This window comes from Chenopodium album, chromosome 7, assembly GCF_948465745.1.
Source record: "Chenopodium album chromosome 7, dcCheAlbu1.1, whole genome shotgun sequence".
NCBI classification, from domain to species: domain Eukaryota; kingdom Viridiplantae; phylum Streptophyta; class Magnoliopsida; order Caryophyllales; family Amaranthaceae; genus Chenopodium; species Chenopodium album.
In genome coordinates this window covers 66,209,410-66,224,264 of record NC_137840.1, presented here as the reverse complement: position 1 = coordinate 66,224,264, position 14,855 = coordinate 66,209,410, and the positions used below count along the sequence as shown (strand labels likewise).

General features: G+C 34.7%; 2 protein-coding genes across 2 annotated transcripts; one reads left to right on the top strand and one right to left on the bottom strand.

Moving 5' to 3' along the window:
- Positions 1-3,129: 3,129 nt before the first annotated feature.
- Positions 3,130-5,842, bottom strand: LOC145640513 (heat shock 70 kDa protein 18-like). Its single transcript, XM_081691782.1, has 2 exons — positions 5,620-5,842; positions 3,130-4,793 (listed from the first exon to the last, which is right to left on the bottom strand). The coding sequence occupies exons 1-2, from the start codon at positions 5,837-5,839 to the stop codon at positions 3,130-3,132; spliced, it is 1,884 nt and encodes a 627-aa protein (XP_081547908.1). The 5' UTR covers positions 5,840-5,842.
- A 3,835-nt stretch (positions 5,843-9,677) lies between these two features.
- Positions 9,678-13,689, top strand: LOC145640512 (heat shock cognate 70 kDa protein-like). The gene is made up of 2 exons (XM_081691781.1): positions 9,678-9,888; positions 12,059-13,689. Exons 1-2 carry the CDS (start codon positions 9,678-9,680, stop codon positions 13,687-13,689), a joined length of 1,842 nt encoding a protein of 613 aa, XP_081547907.1.
- The last annotated feature ends 1,166 nt before the right edge of the window (positions 13,690-14,855 follow it).

Below are 14,855 nucleotides of genomic sequence, written 5' to 3'. Positions count from 1 at the left end.
TGGGTCTGTCAAAATGAGCCTAAATATAGACTGAATATAAGAATCATTCATAGTTTGATGAGATCCTAACATTGTCAATGCTTGGTTATATTTCGAGACAAAAAATGTCGTGTTTCCATTCTCTTTAGCTAAAGAAACTAGATGGGAATTATATTCACTGGAATAGGGGTTATCCGGTTTGAAATAGATTTCACTAATTATGTTTGAATGTCATAATCACCATTTGATAGATCTACCAAAAAGTAAGGTACATATAAAATTGCTTGAAGTGAGGCATACTCATGACAATCATTTGAAATGTCATTGAAAACTATTAATCAAAACAATACTAATCCATTTACTTTTCCTTTGATATGTGAATATGCATAAAAACAATTTTTTTGATATATCAGTTTTCATACCTAGAATCTAGTTTTGATCAGTATTCTAAATAAATACGGCTTAAAACACATTCTCATATTTTTCACCTCTAATTATTATTCAAAAGTACGAAATAGTTGTACATGCACAAAGAGGGCGCATGTTAAAAGCTTAATTATATGTAAAGACTTACCTTTAAGAAACTCTGTTCTAAGTATTAGTGGAAACTCCAGTATAATTTCATCGCCATTAACCCAACTATTAGATATGTTTAGAAAACTACCTGACCAACAAAAGAAAACATTTGAGCAGGAAATAAAAAGTATGTTTCCCTTTCTTTGATGTACTCCATTCAAAAGTCAGTCTCCTCTTTCTTTGATATAATTCATGATTTTGCATTATCTAATACTTCCTCCGTTACGTATTATGTGCAACATTTTCCATTTTGGAATGTTACAAGTTATGTGCAACAAAAAAAAAGTTTCCTTATATAGTAAATTTTTTGAGTAAATTTACTAAAAAACCCTTACTTTAATCCAATTAACACATTAACTACATGTTATTAACTTATTAACCTAACTTAATTAACCCTTAATTATAACACTAACACATGGATTTTAAAAATGTTTATCCTATTTTTACCCTAAAAAAAAAAAATGTTTACCCTATTTTTGAAAAAATATATATCTTGAAGATATAATTAAGTACAACTCATTTTAATGGATAAATACATAATTTTATTATTATTATTATTATTATTATTATTATTATTATTATTATTATTTTTTTTTATAAATGACATTATTTTATCTCATTTCTTACCTAATTCTTTCTGTGAAAAATTATCTACAATGGTTTAAAATATCTTAGATATTGGTATATTAGTTAGGAAAATCATTAATATCATAATTGATAGTGTTAATTTTATTGTACGGAGTAGGTAGACTCGAGATGAAACAAACTCACCCAATATTAAAGTAAAGTACGGGTATGTTCATATTTACTTAATTTCAATTCAATTCAGTTCAGCTCTTAATTTCCCTCTCTCATAAAATATTCATTTCAGCTTAGTTCAGTTCAGTTCATCTCTAATCAGTTTAGTTCAGTTCAGTTCAGCTCAGTTCAGTAAATATGAACAGGCCCTAAGAGAGTGAAAAGATGAAGCTTAATAGAGTTAGCCCGAGAGATTATAGACATACATTCTGTATACTTTTAGTTCAATGTCAAGAATAATTTGGTACTCTTAAATAGTGCTACGAGTTAGCACGAGAGATTATAAACATACGTCCAATATACATATACTTTTAATTCAATGTCAAGGGTACTTTGATACTTTTAAATAGTATTACTAAATTCAAACTTAAAGCTTACCAGCATTATTATTGTATCGTTGTGTCACTTCCCTCAATCATGCACCACTGAAGTTGACATCCTAGAAATATCACAGTCTTCTTCTTTCTTTGCTTGATAGAAATGGTTTCTTAAATTCCTATCTAATGGCGAGTTTTACTTTTTACCCCTTTAGATCGAGATTGATAAAATAAATAAAGTAATGTGTTTATTGAATACCTATGCCCATTACCTATATACGAAGTATATACGTAGTAGTTGAAGATGAGCTTGAAAGAAATGACCGGAAGATTTTAGAAATTCCTCATTCATTATTGATCCATAATATTCTATTCACGTACTAATAATGAATGTTTTTTTAAACATTAAGCAGCATAATAGAAATGCATCTTTAAAAAGGTAGGAACAAGCAGCAATGACGACTTACTATTTTTTAATTGCCCTTTCATCTTATTACCAATTCAGCAATGTTTACACATCATGAAATAATTTAATAATGAATGTTTCCGTATCACTTGTTTTAGCTTTGATTGTTTCACAGTAAAGTACTCTTATATAGCAGTGTAATGCTTTAGGGGCTGCTGCCTGCTGGGCTCTGAAAATTCAAGCCAAGTTGTAAGAATACAGCATATCTGCCTGAATGTGATGAAGGAAATTGATCTTAATTAGTTAATTCCATAGCAACTATTTATAATAGGACATTCTGTGAGAAACTACTTTTTAAAGCATTTTTTTTTTGCGATAAACTACCTTATAAAAAAATGTTGTAAAAAACTACCTTGTAAAAGCTAAATGTTGTAAGATACTACTCTTGGTCGGAAAGTGAGAGTTGACTTAATTTTTCCGGCGTTGACCAATACATGTGCTGGTCACGTGAAGTTTAATTCATCTTTCCTCATTTTTTCCCCTAATTTTCCCCGAGCCTATCCATATAATACCCAAGATGAATTAAATGTCATGTGACCGGCACAGGACTTGGTCAACGCCGGAAAAATTTAGTCAACTCTCACTTTCCGACTAAGGGTAGTATCTTACAACATTTAGCTTTTATAAGGTAGTTTGTTACAACATTTTATTTATAAGGTTTTTTCTCGCAAAAAAATTGCTTTAAAAGGTAGTTTCTTACAAAATGTTCTTTATAATAAGACACGTAAGAGTGTGTTTTATTATATAAATATAAGCTTTTATTTGTTTTTAGGCATATGAGATTGTATGTTTCATATTAATCTGTATGATTGGGTAAGGTGTTAAAATATTAATTCTACTAGCTCCTGGTACTCTGGTAGTAGCTAAAATTCGGAAATGGATGTTAAAAGTCTTGTTTTAAACGCAGGAAAATAATTCTAGCCTAGGAAATTGGCATACTGAGCTGCCTTGTTCAGCCACTAAATTATAAGTCTGCAATTTGCATTACAAAAACTAGTTATGAAGGGACATCTTTGAAGCAAAATGTCCGCAAATACTTTGTAGCTCCACCAATTGTTCCTCGAACTCAGTAACCTCAGCACTATCGGCATTTAACTCCAGCCATTGCAATGTTTGGTCAATGGCTTCTTTCATCTTCCTCTTCTCCTTTGCACCAATCTTGATTTTCCCATGATTTTGCAATGCGCTCCATATATCATTGGCGTAGTTCTCCAATGCATTCTTAGCTTGAACCATTTTTCTGTGCTTCTCATCTTGCGCTTTGTACATTTCAGCTTCGGTTACCATCCTCTGTATCTCCTCCTCTGAGAGCCGTCCATGGTGACTGATAATTGTAATCTGATTTCTTTTTCCAGTACTCAGCTCTTCTGCTGACACGTTCAAGATGCCATCCACGTCGATTTCAAAGCAGACATCGAACTTAGTGTCGCCTTTGGGAGCAGGGGGAAAACCGGAAAGCTCAAATTCTCCAAGGAAATTGTTGTCCTGTGTTAAGGGTCTCTCACCTTCATATACAGAGACTAAGACATAAGTCTGATAATCATCTGCAGTTACAAATCTACGATTCTTTTTCACTGGGATGGTAGTATTCCTTGGAATTATAACAGCCATATCGCCACCTTTTACATCTGTACCAAGAGATAATGGGGTGATGTCCACAAGAATTACATCTTTAGTACTACTACCCACACCACTTAAGGCAGCAGCATGTACAGCAGCACCGTAGGCAACAGCTTCGTCAGGATTAATGCTTTTGGAGAGTTGCTTTCCATCAAAGAAATCCTGCAGCAGCTGTTGAACCTTAGGAATTCGGGTTGAGCCACCAACAAGGACAACATCATGAACATCATGCTTTTCCATTCCCGCGTCTTTCAAACACTCTTTGATGGTGTCCACACAATCCTTGAACAAATCCATATTCAGCATCTCAAAACGTGCACGAGTTATTGTTGATGTAAAATCTATGTTGTCAAAAAGAGAATCAATTTCAACTGTGGTTTGAAAAGTTGAGGAAAGAACCCTCTTAGCTCTTTCTGAAGCAACCCTCAATTTCCCAAGAGCTCTGGCATTCTTACTAATGTCTTTCTTGTGCTTCTTCTTAAACTCGTCCACAAAATGACTCACTAGTCTGTTGTCAAAGTCACCTCCACCAAGGTGAGTGTCTCCACTTACTGCTTTGACATTGAATTCACCTTTTTCAATGGACACCAAAGAGACATCAAATGTTCCACCACCGAGATCAAAAACTAAAATGTTCTTTTTTCTGGCATTGCTGCTTGTACTGTCTGTGTCAAGACCATAAGCCATGGCAGCAGCAGTTGGCTCGTTAATAATACGAACAACATTAAGCCCAGCAATCGTACCAGCATCTTTGGTTGCCTGACGTTGGGAATCACTGAAGTATGCAGGTACAGTAACAACAGCATTTTTTACAGTGCTGCCAAGAAAAGCCTCAGCAATATCTTTCATCTTCATAAGGATCATCGAAGATATTTGCTCCGGAGTAAATTTCTTCTGTTCACCATTGTAAGTGACCTCAAACACAGGCTTATCTTCTTGACATGAATCAGGGTCTGCAATAACCTTAAATGGCCAGAACTTCATGTCTTTTTGTACCGTTTCATCACTGAATCGTCGACCTATAAGCCTCTTCGCCTCTGTGATCAATTAGCACATAAAGTGGGAAGTTAATTTACAAGAGCTAAAACATGGCTGTATACTACAACTCTACAACAAGCACAAAATCTACAACAAGCACAGAATCAGTACAATATTTTGCTGTAAACAAGTGACAAAATTGACGAGAAAGATGTTTTAAGGTACCCACAAAACAAGTAAAAATGTAAAATGTTCCAAGTTACCCACAAAAGTAAAGGTAGTTCCTTGAGTCCTAGTATATGAATCACCCACAAAATCGATGATATCAAGCAATGACTGATAATTTTGATTAATTGTTTCATAGATTTGATTTATGTTGTTTTTAGGACTAAATTATGTGTTACAGAGTTGTCTAAATGTAGCTAAAGTACCCTTCTATATATCTAGAGCATATTAATAGGCAATTGAATTTATTTTTGTACAATATATTAGTAATTTAGTATAGCAAATTACCATCCCAAAGCTATATACTCCGTATATACTTACTACAACTCTAATGATAAAACAAGAATTGGAGTATAGCTTATTAAAATGTAATTAATATCACATCTCTAAATGATGTGATCATTTTCCTTTAATAGATTCATTAATAGAAATATAGAATAGAATATAATAATGTGACGAGCTCTATATATTTAATATAATTTCATGGTCTAATTTAAAAACCTACCATTCAGATCATCTAACAAAAATAAAACTGTTAAGTCTGTCTTTATAAATTATAATCATAAGAGCATAAAAAAGGCAAGTGAAACAAAAACAACTAAAAAGCAATAACTAAGTACGAGTGAACTTTAAATTGTACGAGTAGAAATGAAATCAAACCAAAGATAGTGTTGGAGGGATTCCTGGTAGCTTGGTTGAGTGCAGCTTCACCAATGAAGCGCTCCGAGTCGTTAAACGCAACCCAGGACGGGGTGGTTCGGTTACCTTGGTCATTGGTAATAATCTCTACACGATTATGCCTCCAAACTGCTACACAAGAGTAGGTTGTCCCGAGATCGATTCCTATCACCGGCCATTCTCCTGCTTTTCCAGATCCCATTTTTTTCGAATACTCCATTTTCACGTAAAAATGGGAAGAAAATCTAGAGGGAATTAGGCAAGCAAAGATGGAGGAGAGACAGAGAATTGGATAGCTTTTTAGATAAATGAAATGATGATGCTATTGGCGGTATTATATTAACTTTTAAAGTAAAAGGGTTGGCGTTCAAAGTCCTTAAATAAACTTCTGCCTGTTCAACTCCTCAATTTTACTTCTTTGAAGCTAGATTCACGTAATTTGAACAACATTAATTCTTACCTGCCTTTTTTAATTTGAATAAATATTTGAGTGCTTGATTACTTTGTAGTTCGTACTATATACGGAGTATTTGGTTTTACTTAAATGATGTTCATTTACTTGTATAGGCTTTGAATTTAATAAGTACGACTATACGAGTGTATAATGTGAGCAATGTGTTATTGTCGAAGGTACGAAGAGTCACACAAATTTGTTGACTTTGTACTCATAAGTAGAGGTGTCAATTCGGATAACCGGATGGAGTTTGGGTCGGGTCTATTCGGGTCGGATATGTTCGGATCAAAATTATTCTTTTAACTCGGATCGGGTCAATTTCGGATCGGGTCAAATTCGGGTTATGGTCTATCAAGTCCGGGTCGGATACGGGTCGGGTCAACTTTAGATCGATTCACTTTCGGTTCGGATATATTTGGATCGGGTTTAAAACGGGTTTAGCCGGGTAACTTCGGGTCGGATGAATTTGAGTCGGGTTGATTTCGGTTCGGATGATTTCGGTTCGGTCAAGTTCGGATCGGTCAATTTCGGTTCAATTCCTTTTTGTGTTTGGCTGGATTTTGGTCGAGTTGACCAAATTCATATTCAAATAAGGTTATTTTTAAACTAGAGATATTGTTTAGTTTTTACCTTATTATTGGGTCAATATGATTATTAATTACGAAGCACGAAGTTTATAATGATATAATTGGTTGTAGTAGTTAGAGAAAAGAATTATTAGTTCATAAAATATAACAGAATGAGAGGAAATTCGTTAAAAATGACAATAGGCTTTAGGCAGCATTTAACTAGAGCTTTACAAGCAAATCAATTAACTCCAGCTTAATGTTTAGGTTTATTATATCTTGTGGCATTTATTAAAGCTTAGAAAGTAAATTAATATAATTGATATGTACATGAAGTAAACTTAAGACTCTGGATTATTTCTTTGTAGTCAAAAAATTAACTTATTAATAATTAGTAAATAAATAGTATAAGAACTTGAATAAAAAAAAAATAATTAATTATGATCGGGTTAAATTCGGATCGGGTAAAAATCAAATCGAGTTAAAATCGGATCAGGTTAATATCAGTTTGGGTCAAACACAGATCGGATTAGATCGGTTATTTTTCGGGTCAATTTCGGATCGGGTTGAGCTCGGGTTGGGTCAAATCGGTTCGGTTTGAGTTCATGTCGGGTCAAATCGGATTCGGGTTGAGTTCAGGTCGGATCAAATCGGTGACGGGTTAAGTTCAGATCGGGTCAAGTTCGGATTCGGGTTGAGTTCAGTTCGGTTACAGATCGAGTTTGGGTCTTGAATTTCTCGGATTAAATCGGATCGGTTACAGTTCGAAACGGATAATTTTTTTTAGGTCGGTTCGGTTTTGACACCTCTACTCATAAGTAGGCTTTGAATATCCATGCAACCCATTGAAAAATCCTATGGAGTACTTAGAATTTCAAGCTTTAGCTTGGGAATTTCACACCTCCAAACAGAATTCGTTGGGTCCCTCTCTCTCTACCGCTCCTCTTTCTCGTTTAAAAACAAATTTTCACTATACACCCATTTAAAAACAAATTCCCAAAGTACCATCCATGTAGGATTGGTATTTGGTTTGGCTTAAAACCGCTAATGTTGTTGACGATTTTATGTTAAAACCGCTAACATTAGCGGTTTTGTTTTTTTTAAAAAAAAAATGCAAAGAGACCCATTATTAATGAAATTAGGTCTCTTTGAACTTAAAAGTAATAATGTGGATGCTCTCTTTCCTATATGGTTTCAGAAAAGAGACCTCCTTTTTTATTGACAGGTCTCTTTGCCTCCTTACTATTTTTTTGAAAATCAGGTAAGGAAGAAAAAAGACCTGTTTATTGAAATAGGCGGTCTTTTTTTTTTTTTTTTTTTTTTTTTTTTCTGAAAACGCTAATAACAGTAGCGGTTTTAAAAGCTATAACCATTATTGTCATTAGCGGTTTTAAGGTGAAAAAAAAAAATCACACCCAACACCGATCGGACGGTATATAAGGTATTAGTTTCCAAATCGACGCACAAATTGAATTTATTTTTATTCTAGCACTATTTTGGGAAATTGCTCGGGAAATGCATCTTGTATACTCCGTATTAGACCATTTCCAACAATTGTGAGACTCAACTTTGAGTATTAAAATACAAAATGAGTTGTTTTAATTTTTTTTACCTCCAATGGTGATATCCAACTCACTTGTCAATTTAACAACTCATGTAAAGTCTAATTTCCCAATGGTGAGACTTTCTAAAATATAATAATGTCACTTTCAATTTATGGTCACTAAATCACATTATAAGTTATTTTTTAGAGAAAAAAATAAAATTAAACTAAAATAAATTACAAAACATATTATAATATTGATAAGGGTCCACACTTTTTGTCAAATGAGACTCAAAGTTGAGTATCTAAACTTAGCAACTTTCTTTGCAGTTGCTAAGTTTACATACCAAATTATTGATATCCTTTGCAAAAATTACACTCTCTTTCCTAAAGTACTCACCTTTTTATTTTTTATTTTGGCATGTCAAGACATTGGAATTTAGGGGCCGTTTGGTTCGCACGAGGGAATCGGAATGAAATGAACAAAGGGAAAGGAGAATAATGGAATTAAAATACCCTTTTTTTGTTTTGTTGTTTGTTTTTAAAACAAAGGGAATCAATCCCCCCACCACACCACCACCACCACAACCACCACACCACCACACATTTCATCTTTCTCAGCCACCAAACTCCTCGTCGGCCATCCCCTGCCCCTCGCCGGCTCTCCCCCTCCCCTCGCCGCCGCTAGCCGCGTGAGCCACGACCTCCCCTCCCCCGAAAACCTCCCCTAGACCCGGAAAACCCTCCCCTAGCCCTGGAAAACCCTAGCCCCGGAAAACGATTAGGGTTTCGAGGGTGATGGGAGGGCTGGGCGGCGGTTTTCGAGGTCAAGGGAGATTGGGGCTAGGGGAGGTTTTTTCGGGGGAGGGGAGGTCGGCGAGGCTCGGGGGAGGGGAGGGCGGTGGTCTGGGTAGGGGCGGCGGTGGTGTTGTGGTGGTGTGAAGGTGGATTGGGAATGAAAATGGAAATACCTAGGGGGGCGGGGAATGAAGTTGGAAGGATTTGGGGTAATGGGGAGGGTAAAGGGAATGAATAAAAGTGCTAAACAAACATCAACAAAGGGAATCGGGCCAGTTAATTCCCATTCCCTTTCCTGATTACCCCCAACCAAACGGCCCCTTATTTGTAAGTCAAGATATAGCCATATAGGGCAATTTATTTGCAAGTCAAAAAATAAATAAATACTCCTGAGATTACCCTTACTTTGCTCGGGAGTAAATGGCTTCAGTTTACGAAGAGACACTCGTCAATCTTTGTAAAAGAGAAAAGGATAAATTTGGAATTTCAGCAGTCACAAATTTAAATTTTCCTGAGATTACCCTTACTTTGCTATAAAATGGCAACTTAACCATAATTAAGAACTTCAGAACTAACTTGAATTTGAAAAAACTTTTACCTAGTTTTCATTTCTGCTTTTCTGTAGAACTAAAATTACAGTTCATTGATTATTACTTTAAGTAACAAGGAAAAATTAAAAATGGGAGTAATAGAATGGCCGGTGATCGGAATCGATCTCGGTACCACTTACTCTTGTGTTGCAATTTGGCGGCACGACCGTGTCGAAATCATTACCAACGACCAAGGCAACCGCACGACCCCATCGTGCGTCGCTTTTACTGAATCCCACCGGCTTATTGGAGAAGGTGCCAAGAACCAAGCTTCCTTCAACACCGCCAATACTATCTTTGGTTTCTCTCTATTTTCCTGTTTTCAATTTACTTGCTTTATTATAGTTTTGCTACAGTAAGCTGGTTATTTGATTTTTGATATGCAATTTTTTTTTTCATAATTGGATGAATTTAATTATAATTAACATTGGATTCAACTACTTTATTTCAATCATACTCAATTACTCATACACTAAAATTTTCACTCATGGCAATTAAGGGTTATATTAGTAGGGTGTGATTTTCAAATTATAGTGTAATCGATCCTTTTGAGTTTATATTCTTGCAATTATTCACATGTCATACATCTAATTTGTATAAAAATATAAAATTGATGCAAGCAATTTGCATAGATTAATCAAGTTCTACAGAAAATGGGAGCAATTAGCATAGAGTAACTTGTAAGAGTTGGTACATGAATAATTTTTACTGACAAGTAATTAGAGATATTAATCAGTGAGCAAAGATGTGCATTGACAAACCTACAGTGTCAAAACAAGAAATATTTCGATGGTCCATTTGGAATGTAGTCATAAATGGTGGTAATTAGGATGAATTTGTGTGTAATCTATAGGTATTACGGAATATTAGTGTTCATTCAAATGGTAGACGGTAATGCTATTTATAACCAGTTTCCAAATGTGTCGTTAGAGATGAAGGGAGTTTTGTTTTTTAAAGTTGATGATTACTTTATTTATTTATTCATTTAGCTAGAAGTTCCTGACAACCACTCAATTTAGCCTAATGAAATCACTTAATGACTGATTGAATGCTCACTAACTAGTTAATCAAAATATTTGCTATAAATTCTAATATGTATCCGGTTACTGATTGAATGCTCACTAACTAGTTAACCAATATATTTGCTATAAATTCTATTATGTATCCGGTTACACCTAATGCTAAGCTTATCCAAGGGTAAATATTCCTCATTTATATGATCTTAGTGTATCCGGGTACACAGGGGAGGTTCTCTACTATTATCAAGGTGAAGGGATCGGAATGTGTACACATTCTGTTTCAAGTACTTTACTCTGCAAAATGTTTTTTGCCAAAAAGATGCACCACTCAACCTGTTGTTTTCTTTACAAAATCAAACTTCACTTCTTGAAAGACTTGAGTCAGCTCCCTGCAATCAAGTACGGAGTACAATATTAGTATCATTTTGACCCTTTGTTAATTATAATCTTTGATATTTCTCTGTCAATAGAATATGGTGAACTGTACAGTTACAAAATATTAGATAAAGAAATGTGTCCTAGTCTTGCAAGAACTGTTTTAAGTTTCACATTTTCTGTAAATTTTTTTTTTTAAAAAAACTACATCATTTGTAGCAGCAACACACTTCTGTTTATTCTTCCCTGCAATTTCAGTTTCTGTTTCTTTACATTGCTTGCTAATAATGATCTGTTTAAAAACTTGAAGCTAAGAAACCGAGAAAATACTAAGCAACAAAAAAAAAATGGTGAACAGTACACTGCAAGCTAATCAAAGACTCAAAGTGGTAAGAAAAAATAAGTATCAGTATCAGGAGTAGTATTCTAGTGTATAGCAAGCATTAGATATCTACTGGGATAAGAATGGACACCATGTGGGGGTTCAAGACTTCAAGATCAATCACAAGCATCTTGTGTGGGAGGTGAAAATAGATTACCCAGTTAAATAGAAAACTTAAAGCTCGTGTAAATTTTAACTAGTGAATTTTGTAGTTTGTAAGATTGTTTAAACAAAGATGCAATTTTTTATTTTTATTTTTTTATTTTTTATTTTTTTTATTTTTTTATTTTTTTATTTTTTTTTTCCAGTTAGTACACAGATAATATGAACATGTAACAAATACTTCACAGGGCAGAGGTCGATGCAATTAGACGCTTTTGGTTTATTGTTCTTCGGGATTGATAATTGTTAATATGTTAGGGGTTGTTTCTACATTTTGATGATCTTTGCGGTAACATGGTTTTATATTTAATTTTATGTGTTTGTGTATGTGTGCAATTCATGACTATTCCAAAAGATTAAGTACTTAAAAGCAACTCATTCATGTGTATTTCTTGACTGCTTTAAAAGCTGTAGGTAGTTGATATAATTGAAGTTCTTTCAATATCTTAATTCCAATGAATATTACAGGCCAGATTGTGCTTTCAGTTTAACTTACTTTTATATTACCTTCCCTGCACTATATCATTGACAGATGCAAAGAGGCTTATTGGCAGAAGATTCAGTGATGAGATTGTACAAAACGACATGTTGTTGTGGCCATTCAAGGTTGTAGGTTGTACTGATCCAGGAAAAGATGATAAGCCAATGATTGTAGTTGCCTATAAGGGTGAGGAGAAGAAATTCACACCTGAGGAATTATCATCAATGGTTCTGATGAAGATGAAAGATATTTCTGAGGCTTTCCTTGGCACCTCAGTGAAGAATGCTGTTGTCACAGTTCCAGCATATTTTAATGATTCCCAGCGTCAGGCAACAAAAGATGCTGGCGCCATTGCAGGGCTTAATGTTGTTCGTATAATCAATGAGCCAACGGCTGCTGCCATGGCTTATGGTCTTGACACAAAGGCTAATGGTAGTGATGCCCCTGAAAAAATTGTTTTAGTCTTCGACCTTGGTGGTGGGACATTTGATGTCTCCTTGGTAGCCATAAAAAAGGGTGAATTTAAAGTTAAAGCTGTCAGTGGTGACACCCACCTTGGTGGAGGGGACTTTGACAACAGATTGTTAAGTTATCTTGTGGAAGAGATTAACAGGAAGCACAAAAAAGACATTAGTGGCAATCATAGGGCTCTTGGAAGATTGAGGGCTGCTTTGGAGAGAGCCAAAAGGGAACTTTCATCAGCTCCCCAAACCACTATTGCAATTGATTGCCTTTTTGAGGGTATTGATTTTACTTCAACCATAACTCGTGCAAGGTTTGAGAAATTAAATATGGATTTGTTTAAAACTTGTGTGGATACAGTTGAAAAGTGCTTACAAGATGCCAAGGTGGAAAAGCAAGATGTTCATGATGTTGTCTTAGTTGGTGGATCAACCCGTATACCAAAGATTCGGCAGTTGCTGCAAACATTTTTTGATGGCAAGGAGCTCTGCAAAAATATTAATCCAGATGAGGCTGTTGCTTATGGTGCAGCTATCCAAGCTGCTATAATGTGTGATGTTGGTAGCAGTTTTAAGGATATCACTCTTCTGGATGCAACACCTATTTCTTTTGGTCTTGAGGATTATCGTGATGGTAAAATGAGTGTTGTGATTCCTAGGAATACAATCATCCCAGCAAAGATGTATCAAAGTAGGTACAATGCAATAGATAATCCAACAGATGTGTCTTTCTATGTGTTTGAGGGTGAGCGATCCATAGCTAAAGAAAATAATTTATTGGGTGAGTTTAAAGTTGCAGGTTTCCCACCAGCACCAAAAGGTTTCATCAAGTTTGATGCGTGCTTCAGTATTGATGTTGACGGCATTCTTACAGTATCGGCGGTAGAAACAAGTACAGGAAGCAAGAATCAAATCACTATTCGTAATCATAAAGGTCGACTTTTAAAGGAAGACATAGACAGAATGAAAGAAGAAGCTAAAAATTACAAGAATCAAGATGAGGAGCATAAGAAGATGGTGGAAGCCAAAAATGCTCTTGAAAACTATGCCAATAACATGCGAGAAGCAGTGTATGCTTATGGGAAGAAAGTACAGGATGCCATTGAGCAGACACTCCAATGGCTAGAAGAGAATTCTGATGTCACCGAGGCTTCTAAATTTGAGGACAAGCTAAAAGAGCTAAAAAGCATCTGTCAACATTTTCCTTCTAAGTCTAGCTGATTGGTGCCAAGTTATGTAGCAATGTTAGTACTCTGATAAAAGTGTGATTGGTATACCAACTTTTGTCTCTTTTACTTGGACACCTACTGATCTTTAATTTGAACTGCTACTACGCCTACTAGTACTAGTAGGTGAAAGTAAAAATAGCCTAGAGTTTTACATGATTTAAAGTTTTAAACAATTTATAGTAGAGTATTGTTTTCCATCATTTTCTGAGGTTTATTTACTTGGCAGCTTGGAATTATGCAACTATCTTACTTCTTAGTTTGTACTGTTTCTTAGTTCAATCACGTTCAATCATGCAACCCTGATAATCATTTGCAAAGTTTCATTGTGGTACACACAGATGAACCTGATTGTTTATCCTGAAGTTCACTGCAGGTGATGGTTCTTTGTACAGTACATTATTTGACTTGTTTCAACTTCTTCCGTCCTTGTCACACAATTACTATTTTGTTAATTTTCATTTATTCTATAGCAACATAATATACTGAAGAAATGTCTTTAAGTTGTTGATTGAATAACCTCAGAAATAACATAACATGAAATGGGTTGAGTTAACGACTATAGCCTTTGGCTTTTATGTGAATTATGTCTAACTTGTTATGTTTGCAGACGACCCTGTACCGCAGTGAATTCACAGTTAACTGGGAAGTATTGTGACTTGTTTTGGTATAGTTTTGGGTCATGTTTATTTGGTGCCTGGTTAGATACCATATACAAGTTTTTTTTTTTTGTTTTTTTTTTTTTTAAATTTTTTTTTTTTTTGCTTCTCCTGTTGATGCAGGGCGGCATTTTCTGAGTTTCATTTGATTTATTATGATAATCATTGACAGCATATGATACTTTTATTGTCCAAATTGTTTTCAATTATCTTCAAAATATGGAGTATGAACATTTCAAAATTATATATACTCTGCAATACATTATTATCCAGTCAAATTTAGTTGATATTCAACACAATGAACAGTGCTTCCTTAGTTCCTCTGTCTTTAAAAACTTATCTTAGTCATAAGATAAATGTGTTGTAATATACGAAGAGACACCCCCTTGTTTATATGAACTTGAAATTTCCTAGAAATTTTATTAACAGTAATTATAGTATGCATGTTGCTAAATGATTTTTGTTTACAAGGAATTACTCTGCCTTTTCCTATTCTTTGAAA

What these genes read in the sequence shown, in the direction of transcription:
- LOC145640513 (XM_081691782.1), bottom strand. Translation starts at nt 5,839, where the DNA reads ATGGGATCTGGAAAAGCAGGAGAATGGCCGGTGATAGGAATCGATCTC. An exon ending in TCCCTCCAACACTATCTTTG is followed by an intron (nt 4,794 to 5,619) that starts GTTTGATTTCAT and finishes AATTGATCACAG; the next exon opens with AGGCGAAGAGGCTTATAGGT.
- LOC145640512 (XM_081691781.1), top strand. Translation starts at nt 9,678, where the DNA reads ATGGGAGTAATAGAATGGCCGGTGATCGGAATCGATCTCGGTACCACT. An exon ending in CACCGCCAATACTATCTTTG is followed by an intron (nt 9,889 to 12,058) that starts GTTTCTCTCTAT and finishes TATCATTGACAG; the next exon opens with ATGCAAAGAGGCTTATTGGC.